At 56.8% G+C, this 22,634-nt stretch overlaps 7 protein-coding genes across 7 annotated transcripts; all 7 read right to left on the reverse strand.

Moving 5' to 3' along the window:
- Positions 1-495: 495 nt before the first annotated feature.
- Positions 496-1,077, reverse strand: LMXM_36_6580 (conserved hypothetical protein; the record flags this gene model as incomplete). Its single annotated transcript, XM_003874969.1, has 1 exon — positions 496-1,077. The coding sequence occupies one exon, from the start codon at positions 1,075-1,077 to the stop codon at positions 496-498; it is 582 nt and encodes a 193-aa protein (XP_003875018.1).
- Positions 1,078-2,365: 1,288 nt separating this feature from the next.
- Positions 2,366-4,312, reverse strand: LMXM_36_6590 (conserved hypothetical protein; the record flags this gene model as incomplete). The annotated part of the gene is made up of 1 exon (XM_003874970.1): positions 2,366-4,312. The coding sequence occupies one exon, from the start codon at positions 4,310-4,312 to the stop codon at positions 2,366-2,368; it is 1,947 nt and encodes a 648-aa protein (XP_003875019.1).
- A 2,561-nt stretch (positions 4,313-6,873) lies between these two features.
- On the reverse strand, positions 6,874-9,129 carry LMXM_36_6600 (conserved hypothetical protein; the record flags this gene model as incomplete). Its single annotated transcript, XM_003874971.1, has 1 exon — positions 6,874-9,129. One exon carries the CDS (start codon positions 9,127-9,129, stop codon positions 6,874-6,876), a length of 2,256 nt encoding a protein of 751 aa, XP_003875020.1.
- Positions 9,130-12,344: 3,215 nt separating this feature from the next.
- LMXM_36_6610 (conserved hypothetical protein) lies at positions 12,345-13,454 on the reverse strand (the record flags this gene model as incomplete). The annotated part of the gene is made up of 1 exon (XM_003874972.1): positions 12,345-13,454. One exon carries the CDS (start codon positions 13,452-13,454, stop codon positions 12,345-12,347), a length of 1,110 nt encoding a protein of 369 aa, XP_003875021.1.
- A 1,883-nt stretch (positions 13,455-15,337) lies between these two features.
- Positions 15,338-16,564, reverse strand: LMXM_36_6620 (conserved hypothetical protein; the record flags this gene model as incomplete). Its single annotated transcript, XM_003874973.1, has 1 exon — positions 15,338-16,564. One exon carries the CDS (start codon positions 16,562-16,564, stop codon positions 15,338-15,340), a length of 1,227 nt encoding a protein of 408 aa, XP_003875022.1.
- Positions 16,565-17,496: 932 nt separating this feature from the next.
- LMXM_36_6630 (conserved hypothetical protein) lies at positions 17,497-18,060 on the reverse strand (the record flags this gene model as incomplete). Its single annotated transcript, XM_003874974.1, has 1 exon — positions 17,497-18,060. The coding sequence occupies one exon, from the start codon at positions 18,058-18,060 to the stop codon at positions 17,497-17,499; it is 564 nt and encodes a 187-aa protein (XP_003875023.1).
- Positions 18,061-19,862: 1,802 nt separating this feature from the next.
- LMXM_36_6640 (conserved hypothetical protein) lies at positions 19,863-20,456 on the reverse strand (the record flags this gene model as incomplete). The annotated part of the gene is made up of 1 exon (XM_003874975.1): positions 19,863-20,456. The coding sequence occupies one exon, from the start codon at positions 20,454-20,456 to the stop codon at positions 19,863-19,865; it is 594 nt and encodes a 197-aa protein (XP_003875024.1).
- Between the last annotated feature and the right edge of the window lie 2,178 nt (positions 20,457-22,634).

The raw sequence follows: 22,634 nt of genomic DNA on the forward strand, positions 1-22,634 counted from the left end.
AATGGGACAAGGAGAGCAGCCATGATGGACCTACGCATGGTAGGGGCGAAAGGTGACTGTAAGCGCAGCACGGCGAGACCAGAGAGAAGATGCGGTGCTTGTCGGTGTCCGTTGGCGATTCTCGAGAACAAAGCAATGATGGATGCGCTTCGAATCGTGGACGTGAACGATACACATGCTTTTCTTCCTCCTCTCTCTACCGAGGTTTCGCGGTTGCACCGGCGAGGAAGGGAGTGAAGGGGAGGGAACAGCGGGGGACCTGAGGGGCGGCGTAGACGCACACCACCACAAGTTCCGGCTTTGGCATTCGTCTTGCTTTCAACGAAAAAAAAAATGAATTTCGTTGGGGGTCTGCACGTCTTGGCCAGAAACGACATCGTTCCAAAAAAAAAAATGGAACAAGACAGTAATAGATGAATAGGGAGGCCATAACTAGCCACGCGTGCATCATCGCAGAGATGCGGGGGAACGCAGCGCAGCGTAACGGTAGCAGCGTTACGCAAACCGGTCCGCCACTTGCCACATCTTGATGCGGTACTCTGCTACCGGGTTGGTCACAAAGTTTTTCTCGTACAGTGCCTCACGAACACGCTGCTGGTCGCGCTGATGACGCAGCTCATCGTGCGAGTACAGCTGATTGCGCTGAAAGTCGCGCTGGAAGTACCGCTCGCGGGCAACAAACTTGGTGAAGTTATTCCACACCAGCATCATACCAAAGCACGCCCAGAAGGACCACCGGACGGACGTGCCGGTTTTGTTCAGGAAGCGGGTGTAGAGGAAGTTCACGAAGGTGGCGCCAAAGAGACTCGTAACGAGCACCGGGGTGCAGCGTGCGTTCGTGCTCATGATGTTGCGCATGTTCCAGTGAGACTCGCCATCCTCCGGCTTAAACACACGCTCGACCACACCGGCGTTCGGCACCTCGTTGTTCTCCAAGAAGAAGTCGAATTGGCGAAAGTTCGGCTCGAAGCAGTTGTCTATCATGACCGTCGGCACCGACCCGTGCCAGTTGAACGATGTGGGGCCATTGCCCTTGCCAATCATGAAGTGGCCCTGAGCTCCGCTACCGCCCGACATTGTGCAGAGAGAGCGTCTACGGGGCACGCGCTAAAGAGATTAAAAGGAAAGCCGACGAGGTAATGAAGCGGCGAGGGATGAACAGTGCGAAACGCGGGTACACACCAAGCCTACTGGAGATGGGTAGCTCCACCTTACACCCCCCCCAAAAAAAAAAAAAATCGCGCGTATATATATATACGCGTGTGTGTCTGTGTTGGTAAATACAAATGTATAGCACGTTTACCGTGCACCCAGCACAATGGAAGCAGAGACAAAGAAACAACGCAAGTAAAAGGAAGACAGGGGGAGAGAGAGAGCGAGTTGTCGACGCTGACGCCCTGTTCTACGATCACGCTAGATAGGAGGTCAACGGCAGAGAAAACGAAACGCTTCCGTTTCCCCTTACTACTACTTTTTTATAGCTCGTGTGCGCTGAGAAACAGACTGCCGATTTGAGCATTCGAAAAAAAAGAGTGGGGGGAGGGTGAAGAGGGAAGAAGCGATACCTAGTCGAGTGTGCGATGGCGTGTGTATCTGCAGAGCAGTCCTATAAAAGCAGTTGCTACGCTTATACACGTCTGTATATATATATATATATATCTGTAGGGAATAGATACGGAATAGCTGTCAGCTTTCCAGTCGCAAAGATAGGCGGAGGGGACGGAATGGAGGAGACGGAGGGAGACGTAGCGATCAGGTCACTCGAGGTCACGGAAAAGCGCATGAGCGAAAAAAGAAAACTAGATAGAAAGGAGGTGGTAAGAGCAGCGCATCTGTCGGTCAGGCAGGTCCGCCACGATCCTCCATGGCAACACACACTTCAGTTCAGACAGGTTGGGAGAAAGAGATGGGGGACTCTGCCTTGTTACCCCTCAGAAAAAAAGCGCGGCAGTGCACTGCGCGCCTGCACAACGAGGCTTGCCTCTCTTTTTTTGTGCGTGCGGTCGACGCACCTGCTCTTGGTCGACTACGCGTGAGCGTGTATGTTCAGTTGTGCTGTCTCTTCTCTTGTTCCCCTCGTAGGGAAGGGTACTGGTGCTTGAGTGTACATGGGAAAGTGGGTGAGAAGGAAGTAGAAATAGCGCAAGAGAAACCGAGAGGGCGACAAAGCAAACGAAAAACACGCACGCGCACAGTCCCGTGCATGTGTACAGGCGTACAAGCAAGTCTACATCGTGGAATAAAAAGAGCAGAAGAACAGCAACCTGCAGCACCGCGCGCCGCAAACGTTGCAGAGAAGCGCAGCAGCCCACTCACACAGGCACACTACGCCATGTGCACTGCCTCTTCCACGAAATGCCGCTCCTCAGGGTTTCGGTGAGGAATAGGACATGCCCTGCGTGAGAAGACGGGGTGGGGCGTAGAGCTCATAGTTGATGGAGCTGTTCATGTACTGACGAATCAGGTCTTTGAGCTCCTTGTTCTGTGCTCGCATCGTGTCGGTGTCGCTGATGAGCTGCTTTCGCTGCTGCAGCTGCGCCAGGTACTGACTAAGGCCGTCTTCTAGTGCCTCCCAGACTTGCAGGTGGTCCTTTGGCACCGTCTCGGCCATGTTGCGCCAGTACTCCCTCTCTGCCGCACGCCGCTTTTCGGCAGTCCGCGTCTCGTTGGAGTTTTTGTGCTTCGCTGTTTCAGCTCTCGTCGCCATCGCCTTCTCCTCCACCGCAGCGCGGTGGCTAAGGTAGGCATGCAGCGCCTTGAGTGCTTCCTGCGGGTTGATGAGGGCCACCGTCTCATCCTCATTTTCCACTAGAAAATACTCCAACATGTCCTCCACGTCGCTGGTGCGGTTGAGTCCCAACGTTGTCAGAATGCCCTCCACATCTGCCTGCTCCTGCGTCGTGCCTTGGATAGACCGGATTGCCTCCCGCACGTTGTTGTCCACTAGGAATGGCGCCTGCGACTTGAGGATGCTGAACAGCATCTGCGCCGCCTCTGACATCTCCACCTCCCGCGGCTCTTCGGGGCGCTCGTCCAGCTCGTCCTTCTGCGCCTCCACCCCCATCTCCTCGCGAGGCCAGTAATGCAGCGCTGGCGGTTGCCATGGCATCTGCAGGAGCTCCTCATACACGACACGATCCGCCTGTAGGCACTCCTGCGCAAGAGCTTGGCACTTGTCGTGGTGGAGCTTCCACAGCTGCAGGTACTTGGTTTTATCCTTCTTCTCGAATGTCGCAAACTTGCCTTGGGTGTCGGTGTACTGCTGGTTCAACCGGTGCAGCTGCTTCGTTAGATCGTTGTTCGTGCGCTGAAACCGCTTCTCCGCGTCCTGGTAGCGCGCGAGCAGCGTCGCGAGCGTTTCCTGCAGTCGCGCGATCTTCTTCTTGTACTGCGCCTGTGCGATGCGGTTCTCCTTCACGCGCTCCCGCAGCACCTGCAAGTTGTACGTGAGGCGCTCGCCGTTGAGAAGGTAGTCGGCCTTCGATTTCTCTAGCTCCTCGCGCAACGCGTGCACGTCTGACTGGTGTGTGCGCTTCACATCGTTGAAATCCTCGTAGCCCGACTCGTATCGAACGTCGAGTTTCTGCTGCGCCTCTGCTAGCTTCTGCTCGCGCTGTTTGCGGTACTCCATCTCCTTTGTGCGCCGCGTCTTGACGAGCTCCTTCACCTCCTCAGCACACCGATCTAAGTATGCCTTGCGCTCTGCCTCGTATGTCTTCTCAACGTCCTGCAGCTTCGCTGTGTACTGCTGCAGGTAGTCATCCGTGCTAGCGCGCATCGTATCGACGAGTCGGCTGACCTCCTCTTTGTTCTTCTGGAGCAGAGCAACATACTCCTCCTCTCGCCGGTGCAGCTGCCCACGCAGCTCCGAGATGAACTTCTCCTTCACGCTAATGAGCGCCTCGCATTCCTTGCGCTGCTCCTCGAGGGCAGCGTGGAGTTCGTGAGGGACGCCAAGGCGGTAGAGCGCCTCGAAATGTAAGTTCAGCGCGCCGTGTTGCGCGTCGGCGCCGCTGCTTTCTTGAAGCTGTCCGAGTTCCTGCTGCACGTCCTGTGCGTGCTGACGACGTTGAGACTCCGTCACCTCGGCGGCAACACGGATGCTGGTGGCTGCGGCGATGTTCGCGTGGCGCAAAGCCCACATTTCATAGCGAGCGTCCAACGCTTTCTTCTCGGCTTCCGAGCGCGGAGCCGCGCCGTTCGGTAATCCGGCGTTGAACTCATTTTGGCCGTCGTGCGCGTGCAGTTTGTTTTGAATGCGCGTCCGCTGCGCAGCAATGCGCTCCTCCTGCTGCTGCGTTGTGTCAGTCATCTGAGTGAAGCCCCCGAAATGGAAGAAGAGGGGGGGGGCAAAGAACGATGATTTATGGAGAGGCGAAGCAGAGTGCCGCGTGACGCTGTAGGAGGGGGAGGGGAGAGAGTAGGTGAAAAGGGCCGTTTTGTCGATGCGCCAGGCCGCAAGACAGAAAAACGGGAAGAGGTGCTTCTCCCCGAACTTGTTCTGTTTGGCTGACTGTGCGTGTGTGTGCTTGATGCAGTATCCGTAGGAGTGGAGATGTCGTAGGCGCCGGGGAGAAAGAAAGATAACGGAGGGACAAAGTGGGGGAGAGCACCGTGAGTGAGCCGAAGAAAGGCAAGCAGGAAGTGGCTGCAGATGTCGCCTTCTTAGCAACTAACCAATCAGCTGACGATGCCCGTGCACAAAGAGTGCGAGCTCATGTACAGCATCGTCAAGTCCGGCTGCGCTGTCAACACCCCGATGCAGATACCGAGGACAACATGAGCTCGGTTAGCTCTGACGCTGGATAAGGGTGAGAAGCCGCACACACCTATCGTCTTGTGACGGCTGGGGAAGGGGGAGGGGAGGATTCGAAAAGAGAAGGACTACATGGACAGAGAGAGACAGAGCCGGCAAGGGTTCCCCTTGCTCTCTGTGCATCCGTCAGGATGAGTGCATACGTCTGTAGGTGCGCAGGTGAATCTGGGGTGCGTGGCTCATGTTTTGCACACATTCGTACGGACAACGGCAGACAAACACGAGGAGGAGGATACAAAGAAGAACGAAAGCATACAGCGAACAGGCACGAAAAAAAGGATATAAACACACACACAAGCACACACCAAAAATGCATAACAGAACACGGATCAAGAAGAGCGGCGTGTGTACCGAGAGGGGTGGCGCAAGACCCTCTCCCCCCCCACACGCACACCACACATCCATAGAGGCCCGCACACGTGCACCAAAAGAACGCAAGCAGACACAAACCCACACACAGACTGTCATCATCACCCTGACATGAGGGATGAGGGAGGGAGTTGAGCAAGGCGAAGCGGGGGAAGAGCATTGAGCAACTTGTTCTTTTATCTATGATATTTCGCCGTCACTGCTCCCCTTTGTGTGCAATCGCGTGGAGGAGACGCGCGCGCCTGTGACAGAGCGACCACAGCGCACTAGGAAGCCTACACAAGGTGAGAGACGGGGGAGTCTCAGAAGAACCGACAAAGACGACAGCCACCAGGCAGTCAATGATGGAAGAGATGGCATTCGGCTATGCCATCTAAAACGCGTCCAAGGAAAAAAAAGCACACGCACACACGCGCACACACACACACCACCACCACGGAAGAACCTCTATGTTGTAGCAAAGGCAGAAAAGAAAAGGAAAGGGATTCGCGTCGGATGACTCCTCACGTCACGCCAACGGCGTGTGAAACTCGTCGTTTGTGTGCCTCCTTCTCTTTCTCCTCTCACGCGCACACACACGCAGGTCAAGTCCTGCATTCTGGACTCCGTGTGCCTTCCTGCAGAAATCAAATTCCCGTGCACGCGCGAGCACAGACGCACCACACATAAATGAACAGCATTGTCGTCTCTCCCTCTTGTCTCTTTGTTTTCTCCGTCCGTCTCATGCACACCACAGGCAGCGCCACAATCAAGCAAGAATGAAAGCGCACACGCGTGTACACCCATGCGCGTGCGTGAGGGCTTCGGAGTGTGTGGCGTAGGCCGTTGAGTGGCAGACAGGGGGAGGGAATAAGGTAGACGCAGGGGAACGCGCGGCACAGTCCGAACATCAGTGCCCGTGACTACATGAGAAGTGAGCCGCATTGGAGGTAAATCACAGACGCACTGTTGGGGCAAGAGGGGAGTAAATCCTGAAAGAAGGGGAGAGATGGTATGCCACAGGATATCTTTCGAGCGCAAGCACCCCAATGTGCACCTGTTCCCTTCCTCAACCTCTTCTTCTCGCACAACTGGGTGATGCCTCGCATGCTGTGCTGCATATCGTGCGCGCCCCAGTCCCATCTTTCCATGCACGCACACACACACACACGTTGCGGCGTTGGCACCATCTCGTTGGCGTTGTCCCACCACCTCTGATACCTTAAGCTCTGCACACACAGCGAAAGTCCGTCGACAAGAACCCGAAACCAACCAAAACCCAAACAAAAGAAAGTGCCGGGAAAGGCCCAACAAGAGAGCTGGACAGCCTCGCGTTCATGAGGGAGCGCCTTCACTAACCAACACAAGCAATCACAGTCGAAGCGGCAGAGGGAGATACGACGCATCTCTCTCTCTTCTCCTCTTTCCGCTGTTCCCTCTGTGGCAGCCACACGCGACAACGTCACATGGGCGCCACCGTCGTCGCTAGCCCCTCCACCACCGTTGTCACAGAAGCGCTTGAGGCGGGTGAGGGATGGGGTTGAACGGGTTTCTAAGGTAAGGCAAAGAAACAAGAAGGAAGAAAAACAAAAGGAAATTCACAGCAAGCGCTCCTGTGCAGCGTTCTTTGCTGGCGTAATTGTGGCGGCAGGGTGTGGCCATCGCTGGAAGCCATCGCACCCTCCTCCCGACAGAGCCGTGGGCAGGCACTACTCCTCTACGGAGGCGCCAGCGCCGAAGAGCTGGACCCCACGGGTGCCGTCACACGAGCAGGAGAGGCCGCCGCGCATATCGTACATCGACCCGCTCTGCACAGTGGAGTTCGTGTAGGGTGAGGCGGAGAGACCGAGCTCACTGCGCTGATGGCTCTTCGCCGGTGTCTCGTCTACGTAGTTCTTGGCCGGGGTGGTCACTTCGAAGACGCCGTGGACGTACCGACTCAGCTCTGTGTTGGCGAACCGAGCCAAGCACTGCTGCACTGCGGGCAGGTGCATATTCGCCTTCACCACAAGGGCAGCGTAGGGCACGGACTCAAGAGAGGGGTAGCGCACGAGCTCCTCGATCATCCGCACCAGAACCTCGTCCTGCGGCGGTACGCGGAGGAGAAGCCGACCAAGCGCGTTCAAGGCCTGCGGTATCTGCAGATAGGTGGAGAGGGAAAGCACCTTGTTGGGCAGATGCTCCTCCAGTATGTTCAGTGCGGTCGTCTGCGGGATTATCGGCAACGGCGGTACTCGAACAGCGCTCCGCGTGGCCTCGGTGGCGCAGTGGTGGCAGTCACAGTGGAAGTACGCGTACTGCGGGCGCTCCACGAGGTCACCACCGCTGGGCGGGTGATGCGCAGAGCAGTACGAGCACAGCGGCACCAAGACACCGCTGAAGGGCAGGCGGTACATACACAGCAACTGGTAGGGGGTGCTGGCCTTTTTCTGTGGTGCGTCGCCAGTGGTACCGGCTTGTGCCGTGCAGGTGTGTGGTTGGGGCTGCGGTGTCTCACTCGCACCAGCCTCAGTGCCGCGGATGCGGGGGTCGTTGAAGGCCATTTCATAAAAGCACGTCATCGCCTCCACGTAGACGGCGGGGCTCTGCGTTTCAGAGAGCATCTTGAGCAGCTTATCTAAGAGAACGGCGCTGAGCATCGCGATGCTGTGCGGACACTGTTTGGCTAGGTACTGCGAGACGCGGAAAACAGCTATCTGAGACTCGGCCAGGCACGTGTTGGCGGCCAGGCCGCCCAATACCTCGAGGGCGTCGAGGTGGAGGTAGGTGCGCTGCACGCGCAGCAGGTCCACCTCTGCCATCGTGGCCAGCGCCTCACAGAAGACCTTGGACAGGTGATGCTTGTGGTCACCGCACAGCTGATCGCGGATGGGCTGCAGCACATCGAGGACTAGGCGAGTCTCGCGGATGCAGTGTTGCAGCAAGCAGCTACCCATGTCCGTCATGGTGAGGAAGAGACGGCCGAGTCGCTGCCGCTCAACGCTCTTGCTGTGATGAATCACGGTCACGGCAGGTGCGCAGAGGACGGGTGGCTGCTCCGACGCCTCCTCCGGGAGCAAACGCAGGAGGCGGTTCATGGCAGCGAGCGCACGGGAGACTAGGTATGCAAAGGAGGACGGCAGCCGCACCTTCCAGGTGCAGGCGAGGTGGTAGGCGGCGCAGAGGCATCGAGCGAGCACGTCGCCAAAGAGGAACGCCATCGCGCCATCCACGAGTTTGAAGACAAATTGAACCTCCTCCATGTCCATGCGCTCAACCAACTTTGTGAGCACAAAATGCAGCACAAAGTGAACGTACTCTACCAGCGGTAGCGGATCCGGCGCGGTGCGGAAGTGGCAGCAATGAATTTCCAGCGTAGACAAGAGCGGGTACATGACGAGCGCGCTCATCACAATACCGTAAGCCTCGTTCTCGTCAATTGTCTGCATGCACTCTTGCAGCAAATCGTACAGCACGTTGATGCTCACCGCACCACTCGCGATATCAGCACCGAGTTTGCGGTTGTTGAGGTGCACCTCGGAAAGCAGCTGCATGCTAGGGCTGGGGTGGGGGTGCACACAAACAACGTGCGACCGGTTGATCCACCCACCGGACGCAATACGGTAGTATTCTCTCGAAGGGTCGGACGCGTCAACGGCGGTGCTCACCACCCGCAGTAGTCGTCCCGCATAGAGTGGCGAGAGACAGTAGCTCTTTTCGCGAGGTCGAGTGTGCACTGCCGCCCTGCCGTCGTCGTAGTCAAGCATGGGGTTGCGGATTACCACCTGCGGCTGTGCCAGAAGCTCTTCCTGCACTGAAAAGCACTTCTCACACAGCAGGAACTCGCACGGAGACGCCACGCAGCCAAACCAGCGCACATCCGAACCGTCGGAGAGCGCCTTGCACACAGAGCACTGCCGCCCACCAGGGGCTGCAGCGAGCTCATCGAAGCCATGGCAGGGGTGCGAGCCGTGGCGGTACGCCATTTTTGCTGATGGGGTATGTTGGGGACAAAATGTGAAGGCGGAAGAAAACGAACGTGAGAAGGAGAGAAACTGAAAGAACAAACAACGGACACAACAGGTGCACACAGTGACACGCCGATACACGCGTGTAAAACTTTGTCGGTTTCTATGGTGCGTCAAAGGCGGGGAGCACTCACGCAGCACCGAATAAGGACAAAAAAAATGATCCACGATACGGCAGAGAGCTTCAGATGACGGAGAGTGTGAAGGGACAGGGATGCGACGGCTGCGGCTCTGCGAGTTTTGGATGTGTGAGTGTATAGACGAGGAGGGGGGACGGTGAGTGCGAGATAAGAGGGCAAGGCGGCTGTGCAAAATTAGCTTTTTGTGTTTGTTTGTATGCGTGTGTGTGCGCGTGTGCGTGCTGCTGTGGCTACAAAGTGCACGCTCGCCGTTCGCTCCTTCTACTAACCCGCAACAGAACGTCCTTGTGCGTGCGTATATATATATATATATGTGTGTGCGTGTACAAGAACACACAGACACAAATCGAAAAACAAAAGAAAACCAGAAAAACAATGTGGACCGGGCGTTTGGGACGGAGGGGGGAACGAGGGAGGGCGGCGGCACTCACACGGAAACAAGAACAGAACCCGAAAAAAAAAAATACACGTAGAGACGAGAGGTGCAAGACGTCTGCACGGGTGCCTGAGTCAGCAACACCGATGTGTGTGGGGAGCGTGTGTGTGTGTGTGTGTCTTCTATGAGAATCAAATTTTTCTTTACGAGGGAAATAATAAAAAAAAAAAAAACAGAAACGAAAGGGATGAAAAAAAATGCCTTTTTTTGGTCGGGGGGAGAGGGGAGGTCTCTCCGGCGTGTTCGTCGCTCCTTCTGCAGCAAACGGCAGAACGACACAAAGAGAGGGATAGAGACACACTCGCGAGCGCGGGCACATGCAGACGAACACCACACCACCTCAGACACACAGGGAAGAGCGAGAGGCTGAGCACGAGAGGGAGGTGAAGACAATGTCGCCTACGTCTTCTGCCTCTTCCAGCAGTCCGGTTGCGGATGTTCTCACCCTGCTGTGACCGTCAGCGTTGCACGTAGGTGTGTATGCTTGTGCGAAGGAGGTGCAACGCGTGTGTGTGTTTGTTGTTTCGTGCTCGCCTTGGGCTTTCCTCTGATATGTATGATGTGCGCGTATGGTGTCTATTTTGGCTAGTGTCTCGCGATGCGCTTGTGTGCTCCCTCTTCGTTCGATGGCGTGTGAGCTCGAAACCGCGTTGCGTGCGCCGATAACAGGTCTATATGAGGAACAGGCGAAGACGGTTCTTGGGGAAGGCGTGGGGGGGGGGCGTCGTCGAGGAGAGAAATCAGTGGCTCACCGACACACACGATTCGGTAAGGAGACAGAGACACAGACACAGGAGACAGATGTACGTTTGTGTTTGATATCTGTGCGAGGTGTACGCGCGTGCGTGTCGATGGCAGTCCTCGTCTACCTTCTTGTGTTCCTGCGTCTTCTGTTGTGACCGTGTCGTGCCTGCGTGCGTGTTTTGGCCTGTTCAGTTCGCCTTGCCCTGTATGGCGTAGGTGCGATGTGTACGCGCACGTGTGTGTCGTCGACGGAGACTGATGGAGGAGAGACACAAGCCCGGCAAAAACTGAAAAACGTAACGCATAAAGGGTGCGGCGAGAAACACAGGTGAACACGAAAAGAGAAACGGGCAACGCAGCAGAGAGGCGTGCCAGCGCCCTGCGCGTATGTCTTTGACGGTTGGTGCGAGGGATGATGAGTGCAACGTGACGCGGCAGTACAGAGAGCGAAAACAACAAAAAATGAAAGGGAGAGGGGAGGGGAAGCACAAGAAAAAAATGGGACGGGGCGGGGGGTCTCTATCGATTTACTTTTTTCTTTGACTTATTATGCTTGTATGGTGTGGGTGGAGCGTTTCTTGTTTTATGGGTATCTCTTGTCGCTGCTGTGGTCTGAGGTCATGGGAAGGGGATGGGCGGGGCGGGGGGCAGCGGCGCTCGCACTTACTTCGCTGAGGGTCTGTTGGCCTGTCCAGTACACGTATACGTCTCTGTATCTGGGTCTTCAATGGGTGTCTCCAATACGAAGGCCTACGACAGCACGGATGCACCAACACAGAAGAGCAGGCTATTATCACACGACCAGCGAGAAGAGCGGTAAGACTCACCGTGGATGTCAAAGAAAACAGAAACTAAACACAGCCGAGATTACTTGATACGACTCCTGTGCACGTTGAGGGTGTGTGTTGCCGTGTGCCAAGGCGCAACAAGAGCAGAAAAAAAGGGAGGAGAGCCAATAAACAAAAGGGTTGGAGGGGTGCGTGAGGGAAGGGGACATGCTCAGTGCTGGCATCCATCGAAGCTGCCGCAGCGAGCACAACGGGTGTGCGCCGGTGCGCAGTGTTTGGGCGCAAAGGGGCTGCGAGCTCCTGAAATAAGGGAGCCCGTACGACGTTTGACATCATTCTCTCCGTCACGGCCGCCACATTCGGGGCACTGTGCGAGAAAGGGGGAGGGGGAAGCAAGTGAGGGACCTGAAGAAGCATTCGCCGCCGCCTCTCCTCGCTACCAAGCCAACGGCCAGCTCTCTTACACAAGACGTTCGGGTTCCCCATAACGTACACTGAGCAGCTGTGCAGTTGCATCTTTGAGGCGCTGTTGCGCTTCTCTTGTGCTCTTTCTATTATGCCGTGTGGCATCGCCTTCTTTTTCCCGCGGAGTGAGAAGGGCGGAGCGAGTGACAGACAGAGCTGGAGCATGCGGGCATCCACGCAATCCCGGCGCATCTCACACCCCAACCCTCTGTCTGTCTCTCGCTCACCCTCGTTCGGACGCAACAGTGAATGGCCTCTGTGACGCAGAGCTGCTGCATCCGTGCACACCGTTTTGTCATGGGTGGCTGTCTGTGTGTTGCCTGTGTTTCTCGCGCACCGCACGCAGTGAAGCCGAGATGCACTCACTCGTTTGCTGGATACCCGTGAAGCGAACACGAGCCACACACATGCACATACCCCACCAACTCCACCTCTGCGTCGCCGCCGTGAATAGCCAAGCGCGTTCTCTCGAGGTGGCATCTCACCAATGCCGTTATCACTCGGCGCGTATCCTGCTGAGCTGCCGCGGTCGTGGGGGCTGACACTCGCTAGTCGCTGCAGGCACACAACTATGTGGGTGGGAGGGCGCGCATCTGCATCTCACGGGATTCGCCCCTGGACAGCAGCGGCGGCCTCACTGCCGGCTCCCTGTGTGATGTCGGAGAACTGCTTTGCGCCTTCGTAAGTAAAGCCAAATGAGCATCCGCCGACGACGCCAACCAGAAGATTTCCGCCCAACCCCTTCCACAGAGCACGGACTCCCTCGTTCTTGAGCACATCCCTTACGATGTGCAGCAGCGGGAAGCGCACCCCTTCGATGCGCTTACCCACCTGCAACCGCAACCGCAGCACGTAGAAGGGATTCATGATAATGCCAATGACCATACTCGCCGCCGCGCCGACTCCAGCGTTCACGAGTACGTTGTCAGTCGCAGAGGTGCAGCAGAGCGGCAAACAGAGCTGTACAGACTGGGGCAACACGCCAGAAAGCCGCGCGCCAATCGCCGGGGCTGCGCCGTAGACGAGGCGCTTAAAGGACTCGTACACAAACCACCACGCCCCAGTGAGAGGGGCCACCACCAACGTCAGCAGCGTCCCGCGAAACAGGCAGCTGATCCCTTGCTCGCGCACCAGCGTCACGGTGGTGCGAGTAGCGGACATGTAGTTGTGTTCACTAGAGTAGGAGCTGCCAGCCACCATCTGCACCTGCGAGACCACCGCGAAGGGGTTAAAGACGGGAGTCGATCCCAGATCGGCCAGTAGGCCTGCGCCGAAGCTGCGCCACTCCCGCTCCTGCAACGGCAGCTTCTCCTTCCAGTACTCGACGAGGAAGTAGTACACAAGCTCACTTAACACAGTGCCTGAAATGGCCGCTCCTGCGCCGCGATAGAGCCCTCGGAAGCCGTGAGACTGCCGCACCTCCCGCAGCACCTTGGCCGCCGACACCCGAGTCGTACAGCACTGCTGCCGAGCAATGACAAGGAATATCGGCTGCCCGAGGAAGCTATAAGAGAAGGAGGTGACACCGAACGTCATCATCAGCTTCAGTTGGTCGACATCCGACCAGGAGCGCGTCACCGCAGAGGTGATGGGCGGCGGTGGCAACTCGAGCGTGTTGTGCAGGCGAGGGACTGTGCTCATCCCAAGCAGGATATCCCTCGGCGAGGGCTTCGGGGTGGAATCTGACGCATCCTCATTTGAAGAACTCATCTAGTGTGGACGGTGAGCGAGTGATGAGGGGGTGAGGGGGTAGAGTGGGAGAAGCGAGAATTAAGAGGGGAAGTTGGTGCGTACACGTTAGTAGCAGCGCGTGCCCAACAAAGGAAAGAAGAATGGAAAAAAAAAACACACACACGACAAGTTTGTTGCACTGATGTCCCCGCCCCTCTTCAGACTCACGCACGTGGCGACGCTTCACTTCACCGAGCGTGGCAACAAAGACGCAGATATTAAGGAGATGAGAAAACAGGGCTAGCGAAAGCGTGGGAGAGGCAGGGGCGCTGCAACGCAACAGACACCGCTCACGAGAACGATAGATGAAGGCGCACCGGCTGACGAAGTGCCGCTGCCTCTTTTTCGCTTTCACAGGTACAAGAAAAGACACTTCCGTCTGTGCGTGCGTCGATGGCGCTACACAGTTGAGTCACTCAGGAGAGCGGGATACGCTGCGAAAAAACACGATAACAGCGTGTCGTCGTGGGGGAAGTGATGAGGCAAAACACACCCACACACACAAAACGAAACAAAGCGTAAGAAGTGCAACGTTGGCGAAGGGGCGTGGCAAAACAAAACAAAGAGGTCGGGCGGCGGAGGGCTAAGAGGATGGCGAGAAGAGCGCAAAACGCACAATGCCACGGGCACAACGTGGAGTTCCAACGTCTACAACTTTTCTTTCTTTTCTCGTCAAACCGACAACAACGCCAACAATATATACATATATATATGTATAGAATTATCACGGCAGTAGTGAGGCAAACGAAGGAGAGATGCGTGCCTCTATCGCTTTGCGTGTATGTGCGCCCGTGTACGGGATTGTCTTTCCCTCACTCCGTTTCCTGTGCGAAGGACCCGTTCCGAAACACCACCGCTCCTGCTGCTCGGTTGCGCACTCATGCGACCTCGCTGCTCTCGCGCAAGACCGCCCGTCGGAATCGAGGAGGGAGGGGGCGAGGGGGAGGAATGGTAGCAGATGTGCTCAGCTTGCCTCACATATTATACAAACGACGCGTGATGACGAGTGATGCGGCAGCGGAGGAGCAGTCGAGCCCGCAGGACTGCGGTGCAACCGCCGCCAGGAGACTACGTGGGCCGCGGTGGACTAGAGCAGAGGAAGAAATGGAGGAGTGTTCGTCAGTTGCGTCATTAACTCTCTCCTGCCCCCCGCCTGCCCCTCCTGTTTTTTTTTCGCGTTCCGTACGACGGGACCACACGAAAGAAAATGCGTATCTATGTGTGGATCTGTGTCTGCGTAGCGTTGATAGGGCCCTCAGGGGTGTGATGAGTAGGACCGCGACAAACTGGGGAGATGCTAGGAATGTTTCGACGTTGGAAGATAAGAAGGCAAAGCATGCGCTTCGAAGGACCCGGCCGAAGGGAACGAAATATATATATATATATATGTATCTCCCACAGTGCTGACGTCGTACACGCTCGAGTGGACGCGCACACCCGCCGGTCGATCTCCTGATGACAGGGTAGGGTGTGGGTAGGCGGGGCGGAATGACAGTAGCGATAGCAAGGAGAAAATACAACAAAAAAAGAGGCGCAAGGAGGGACGGGCAGTGCTGCGTAGAGGCGCACCCACGCAGCACGGAGGGAGTGGCGCCTATGGGAGGGGCAGCGAGCGAAATCACTTCGCACTCGTCCTGTGCACCACATGGCTCCGTCGTCCCCCGAGGGCGACGGCGGTGCCTGCCTGCCCCTCCCCTACCTATTCTCTGCGTTTCCCAGTGAGAAGACGGTGCACGCCCACGCACGCGTGCTGCCTCGTTTCAGCCGCATCAATTCCTTGTTTGTTTCACCTTAGCGGCCTCGTGCGCTGATGGGGTGGCAGGGGCACACATATGAACGAGGAAAAAGCCACAGCGACACCGCTACACAACGATAAGGTCTGCAGTGATGCCGCTGCCGCTGCCGAAGAGCTCCCAACCAAACCGGCGGTGGTAGAGTGCGACGGCACATCCTACGGAGATCAACCAGGCTAGCAAGATGAGAAGCCCTTGCACCAAGGCCGGGATGGAGCCGATGGACATGAGGCACGACATAACACACGTCACCACCACCACTGCCATGGTCCACCGGATGACCTCCTCCAACGCCTCAGAGGTGGCGGTGTGTTGGCGCAACGTAAAGACAAAGAGACCGAGGAACAAAGCCACCGTAATGACGTAGAGAGCCACCGATGCCAGCAGCACCGTCGTCACCGCCGTCACCTTCAGCGCCCACACCAACAGCTCGCAGAAGAGGCCGTCAAGACGAGTCTCCAGAGCGTAGTACGGCACGTCCTTACCACCTAGCAGCCGAAGATAGCCGATACCGACGTCGAGGCTGACAAACGACACGGCGATCAAGACCCAAGAAAAAATGCCAGCGAACCATTGGGCACCGCTGCCGCACGTGTACGGAGGAGAGGTGGCAGTGTAGTTCGCATGCGTTCCGTCACATGGCATGAGGCGGCCGACGCAGAAGAGCACCATCAGTAGTAGTGTTAGAGGAAACCAAGAGCTAAGACGAATCCACCTCCGCGCACGGTCCCCTGCGGCGTGCACGTGAAAAGGGTTGTAGCCCTTAGCGGGTAGGAGAACCACTCCCAAGAGAACCCCCAACAACCCCGCAAAAATCAAAATGCCGACGCAGAGGGCAAGCAAGGGCCCCATCAGGGTACCGGGAAGGCCGAAGATTGCAAAGGCGTAGAGGTTTCCCTTCGCAGTGTAGTGTGTGAAGAGGTAGAGACACAACGGGTGTTCGACTGCGACAACGGCCAACGTTTGCACCGCAAACCATGATTGGTGCGTGTTGGGAAGCAACCGCGTAACAGTCGTGGAGACGCGCTCGTAGCGATAATGGCCAACCTCGACGAACACAAAGGGCGCAATTCGTCTAAGCAGGCTGGCCATCAGCACGCAGAGCATCACAACCGTGAGCGTGGTGTTAACGACGCGCGGATGAACGTGGCTGGCGCAGATCATAATAATTACGTACACAACAAGAGCGAAGACGTGCAGCGCTGACGGCGCCACAGTCTGCACGTAGCGAAAGACCGACGCTGCCACAGGGGTGATCGCCGCTGTGTCAGGAGGCACACTGTCGAACGAGGTCATGGCTAGCGTGCACCCATGTACGCTAGTAGCGCATACTCGGCGACCACGCAAGGGAAAGGATAGCAGAGGCCTGTTTGTCTGTGAGAAAGACCTCGGGGTAAACGAAGAAAAATGGGAAAGCGTAGTCCTGAGAACTTCTTAGTGCGTGGCTGGAGGTGCGCGCGGGGGAGCGCGTGCAAGCCCAGCTGACGATGCGCACTGAGCCACGATGACACGACGAGGCCGCTTTTTCGCATTTCGGACTCAACGGAGCAGGCGAGATGGAGAAACACAACAACGGGGAAAACGACGAGAAGGTACGATGTAGTCTGACTAAACACACAGCGGCTGCGCAGGAGGTCAAGTGAAAGCGAGATCGGTGGCAGAGAAACAGAAAAAGGGGTGCGTTTTACACCATGTTAACCCCCTCCTCCCCACCCCACCCCCACCCCCGCTATCCCCGCTATCCCCCAGCTATCGCCACAAGCATCATATGGTTTTGCAGAAGAAAAAAGGGGGAAAATGGCATGCCAGCCTCCAGAGGTGAAGGTCGTTTGCCATGAAACAAAGCGCTCTCTCGCTATCGATCTCTTCCAGTCTGAGGAGTGTAATTTACGGCAGTGGAAGCTCGCAGAGGAGTTCCAACTAGCCACGCCATCGGTTGACTTGCTCCAGCGACTCAGTCGTTAACTGTGACACACAACAACGACAAAGGCAAAGAAAAAAACTACGCGTACGCACAACCGTCTACAGGATTCTTGTATCATCAACGGCGGCGTAGCGTCGTGCTAGCGGAAGGGATGACATGCCGGCGCAGGAGATCGCTGATGGAGTGAGGAAAGCCAGGGTAGGGGAGGTGGCTTGAGCAGTGCGAAACGCCACCATAGGAACGCCCCGCCGCCGATCTCTTTGTCGTTGCGGTCCTCTTCTTCTCAATCCTGCTGTACTCTTCTTTACCGCCACACATAGGTGCCTAAGTTGGTGGCCTCGCGCATCAGCAGCCCCGCTTCACGCAGGCGCTTGAACGCCTTCGGGGCGCTGCGCCGGTACTGAAAAGGCAGCTCCATTATGTAGTAGTGGATGTCCTTGCCCGGCACCGCCTGCACGAGTTCCACGATGGCGCTCTCCAGCTCACAAGAGCCCGCGCGAGAAACCGACGCAGGAGTGTCGGCAGGCATTTCGGGCGCCGTTGGAGCCGTCGCCGGGGTATTCCGGAGAAATGACAGGTCCTCTTCATCTGGATTGTGCGGTCGCACCTGATGCCGCTTCGGGTTCGAAAACAGCGGATACCAACGCGGTGCAGCATCCTTGCCGTCGGCGCGGTCAATGTCTACCTTGCCATTGCGTTTCAGGACGCCCCAGAGGAGGTGGTTCAAGTGCATCACGTTCTCTCGGCCAAAATAGCGATTGGCATAGTACGTGGTCGTCATCCCTGGATCGCTGCGGATAGTCTGCAGCAGACTGCTGGGGGTCAGTGCCCGTTCGACCCTTAGAAGCAGCACGCCGCCTCGTCTCATGGTGACGAGAAAGGACGCACAGCTAAGAAGAGTGGGTAAGGAGCGCAACGCGGCGAACGCGTGCCCGCCACCTGTGAAAAGAAGAACGCAGAAGGAAGCAGCCGCGGTCCCTCTTCTACAGGGACATGCGGGTTGCAGCGTAGAAGAAACACAGAGACAGACGCGCACGCACCCACACACACACACAACACTTCGCAGCCACTGTGTTCTCGAGGCACGAGTGGAGGAAAATGAAAAGATCGGATAAAGAGGAAGACACGGAGGTGATTGTAGGAGACGCTCATCATCCAGGAGGTAGGCGGCCGTGCTCCCCTACAATGCACACACACACACACACACATTCGTGGGTTTCAACCCCTGGTCCAAGAGTCCGCTTTGCCACAGGCTGTGTGGTACCCGTATGGGAGAGAACAGCATCACCGCAACGCTTCTTCAGTCACTTAACGTTCCCTGACATCAACAACCGGCACCCAGCGCTCTGCATGGCGTCCTGCACATACTGTGGAGGGTGCCAGCGGATCACGATCGGGAGAGGGGGGGGACGCCCGCAAATCCGAGCAGGCCGACGCGAAGAAAAGCTCACGCATGCGGGCTTGTACATTTCGCTTCTTCCTTTGTTTTTGCCTGCAATGCATAGGAGTGCGTCGGTGTGCACGCATGCGGTGGCGGTGGTGGTGGTGTTTGTGTGTGTGTGTGTGTTTGTGTGCAGCGGCTGCAAGAGGAGCAAAGACATCGCATCTCCACCGCACACACACAAACACACGGCAACCCACGAGGACCCCCTCCCTCTCGATGCACACTAGCAACATATTACCTCCTACCCCTCCCCCTGCACGCCACGGCGGCAACAGATACCACACCAACACGCAACCAGCAGTAAATAGTCGTTGATAATACACACACACACACGCACACAGAAGAAGGCGACGGGGCTGAGGGAGAGGAGGGGGGATAACGACCAGGCAAAAGACGCTGACTTGCTGCGTTGTCGGCAGCCGCCACCAAAAGAAAAAGAGCAACGAAGGAACTGCCACAGCCGCACTGCTACGGCGGAGCCTGCATGTGTTAACAACGACAAGGGTGGGCGAGTGCCCGTGTGTATGCTGATGTGTGTGTGTATATATATATATGAGAGAGTACTGGTGAGGCGGAGAGAAAGCGATGCGTCGAGGGAACAGACAAGAAAAAAACGGAAAGGAAAAACTCGAGAGGGTGAAAGTGAGAGGGAGGGAAGGAGGGAAGGGGGAGGAACAAGAGACCTCCACATACAGAACATCCAGAGCACATGCGCAATCCACCAACGACACATGCTCACCCTACCCAATCAGACAAGCCCGCACGAGCCGGCATTCAAGCGCCACGGCAAAATGATTGACATACACACATACAGACATGCACACACCACATCATGGACGCCCCAAGATGGCAGGCGGGTATGCGAGTAGATTAGTCGCCGTTCCTCTAACGCTCGAAAACTCAGCACAAGACACCTGCACAGACACGTGACCTGAAACATACAGAGACTTGCCCATCTAGAGGTACATGAAGGCGAGCCACATACGAAGACACGCAGCGACAAGGATAACAACAGCAAAACTCAAATATCCAGAGTGATCTATGAGTGTGGGAGGGGGAGGGGGCGGAAGACACAGTGATCGCTGGCATCAACGCGCTAGGAAGGGATGAGGACTACTTGGTACAGACAAGGAAAGAACAACAAAAGAAATTTAGTTGATAAAGGAGAGAGCTCCGGTAGACGTCTCTGCCTGGAGTACCTCGCTGTAGCCTTTTGCAGCTGCTCTTCAGCGGCGAGCAGGGCTCGCACGCTTGATCTGTTCCGTGACCAAATCGAGCCGTGCGCGGATGGCGCTGTAGCGGTACTGCGCCTGCTCGCGGACCACCTCAGGCGGGGAGGCGCGAAACGGCAGCACCAGCACGCTGACTAGTTTGTACTCTAAGTTCTCCACAAACTCCAAGTTGGCAGTTCCATCGTCGCCGAGGAGGAGCGCCGCGATGAAGCGACCGGGCTCTCGGATGCACCGGTTGAACATCTTCAGTAGCGTCATCAGGAACTCCGAGAATTCGCACACCAGATTCTGATCCTCGCGCAGTCGTAGAAATCCCTGGTCGTTGATGATGCAGGTGTAGTGGAAGAAGATGTCGGATTCGGTGGCCACCTCTACACGAAGACTAGCCAGGTTGCGCTCCTCGCCAGTTGTGAGCACCTTGACCTTCATTGGCTCCAGAGAACCGGCAGAGGACTGCCCGACTCGCATGGCACGTAGTTCGCATGGTACCTCGCGATCATACACAAGTCGCGAGCCATCGGCTAATGATGGGTCTGCTTGCTGTATCGCTATGAAGTCTTGCTCCAGCTGCGATAGGAGGTCCGCCATGAGTACACCAAGCGGCGCAGCCGTGTGCGTGTTGGCGCTCAACTAGGGTAGCGGGGCGTGATCACACAGAGAGAGGGGGGGACGGCGATTGCAACCGAGAGACGGAAAGCCGGGGTTTCACACAACGTCGTCTATGGAATCAAAAACAAAAAATCTGGAAGCGCATAGCACAAGCAACTCGCCCCAGAAAAAAAAAACAGCAGAGACCCCCGAAACGGCGGGTGTGCGTGTAGGGAGCGGATGGAGTGGAGGGGAAGAGCCGCGAGCAAGTATCCGTGTAAGCCGCCTAAGAGGTGTTGATGGGTGCCGTGGAAAATCGGAGCGGATCCCTGTCTGGTTGTGTGTGTGTGTACAGAGGGGTAACGTCGGTGGCAAGGTGAGGGGGTAGAGCTCCAAGTCGCAAGAAGCTACTTTACCGAGTAATGACCTGAAGCACTGTGTAGTGCGCGGTGGTAGTGGCGCGTGTGTTTGCGTGATGAAGTGGGGGCTGACGTAGTGATGACGGGGGTGTGGTGGTAGAGGTGGGGCCCCTCGAACACTCTGCACGTGGTACGGCGAGAGCTGAGGCGGTCCTCAGCAGAGGCGGATCCGTACACGTAGGCAGAAAGGGTGAGGATGCCACGCAAGGAGGGAGACTTCGCTTTCAACGTTACACACCAGCCGAATCTTCCATGGTGTAGTGCATCAGGCCGTTCTTTTTTTTTGCTTTGGTGTGTCTCTGTTGTGTGTCCCGTGTACGCGCAACTGCGTCTATCATCCAACACCGTCCCCAAACGGCGGAGCTGGTCGTCAACCAACGACGTAGTACTACAGGTCTTAATGCATACAGTGTCTGGCAGCCTCAGAGGCTCGTGAGTTGGTGTACGCGCGAGCGAATCGGAAAAAAGCCCTTGGCCTTCGCACTCTGGTGAACGTGTTCGCGTGAGAGATTTTGCACGCATGGCAAACGTTGAGCGTCGCGTGAGGCGAGCGAGTGTAACGCGCACCCGGGAGGAGAGCGTGCGCTCAAAGGCCCACAGCACGAGTGCAGAAAGGAAAAAGCAAACCTCAGTTAGCATCGCAGCATCTTCGCCCACCCTGACGGCGCATCGGCCGGTTGATCGAGGAGCGGAACCGGGTGTGAGACGCGCCTCGTTATCGGAGTTCTTCTTTCCTCACAAGCGGTAGCCCTTCTGCACAGGAGGCTTCTTGCTGAAGTACACTTCCTCGACCATCTCCCGCTGGCGCACGCAGTCCACACAGACACCACCGCCGTTCTTCTGCCGATCAGAGTTCCACTTGAAGGTGTAGGCAATACCGCCGACGGCGAAGAGGAGCGTGATGGGGAGGATATAGTTAATCGTTCTCGGCAGCGAACGCCTACGTGAGGCCATGGCTACCATGCGGGGTGAGGCCGCCACCACGTTGGGCCCTTTGTTGACGCCGGGCACATTCATTGCTGCTTGCGCCTCACCGCTGCTGTGAGTTCCTAAAGAGAGGAGGAAAAAAAGGAGGTGCGGAAATCGACGACCATCGCCACCACAATATGCGCTTCCACTACCGTGCGTGCTTCTCGGTGAGGGTGTTGCATCCAAGCCACCCGTAAGCTGCGCCTGAGATCCCTGGAGCCGCTGCTCAGAGCTGCGTTTCGGTGTCACGCGGGGAGAGATGTCGGAGGAGGTGTACACCCACGTACACACGCACACACGGATATGGGCCGCTCGGTGACGCGGCTAATGAGCGAGGGACTCCTCACATCAGGCAAGGGAAAAGACGAACACGAACGAAGAGAGACGGCGGACAAAGAGCAACATGGAAAATGAGGAGTAGAGGGAAGCGAGGAGGGAGAGATGCACACACACGGTTGAGGGAAAACACCGCGGACGCAACGGCACGAACAAAGCCACGCCACGGCGCCGTTGAGACCGTCAGAGCGTAAGCGATGTCGACACGCGAAACCGCAACACCACACCCCGCACGCACGATCCCAAACTGAGAATCGAGATGATGCAGGTCAAGCAAAAGAAAAAAGGTGACCGTCCCCGCTTCCCGTTTGAGCGCCTATCCTCCACTAGCGCGGAGGAAATGCAGAAGCGTCTATCATCCCTGCACGGCGTGTCCCAGTGCGTCCGCCCGCCAGCTGCTGCTTCCCATTCGAGCAGTTGTTTGGATGGATGGCAAAAAGGAAACAGCTAAGCA

The sequence above is a fragment of the Leishmania mexicana genome, chromosome 20 (genome assembly GCF_000234665.1).
Source record: "Leishmania mexicana MHOM/GT/2001/U1103 complete genome, chromosome 20".
NCBI lineage: Eukaryota > Euglenozoa > Kinetoplastea > Trypanosomatida > Trypanosomatidae > Leishmania > Leishmania mexicana.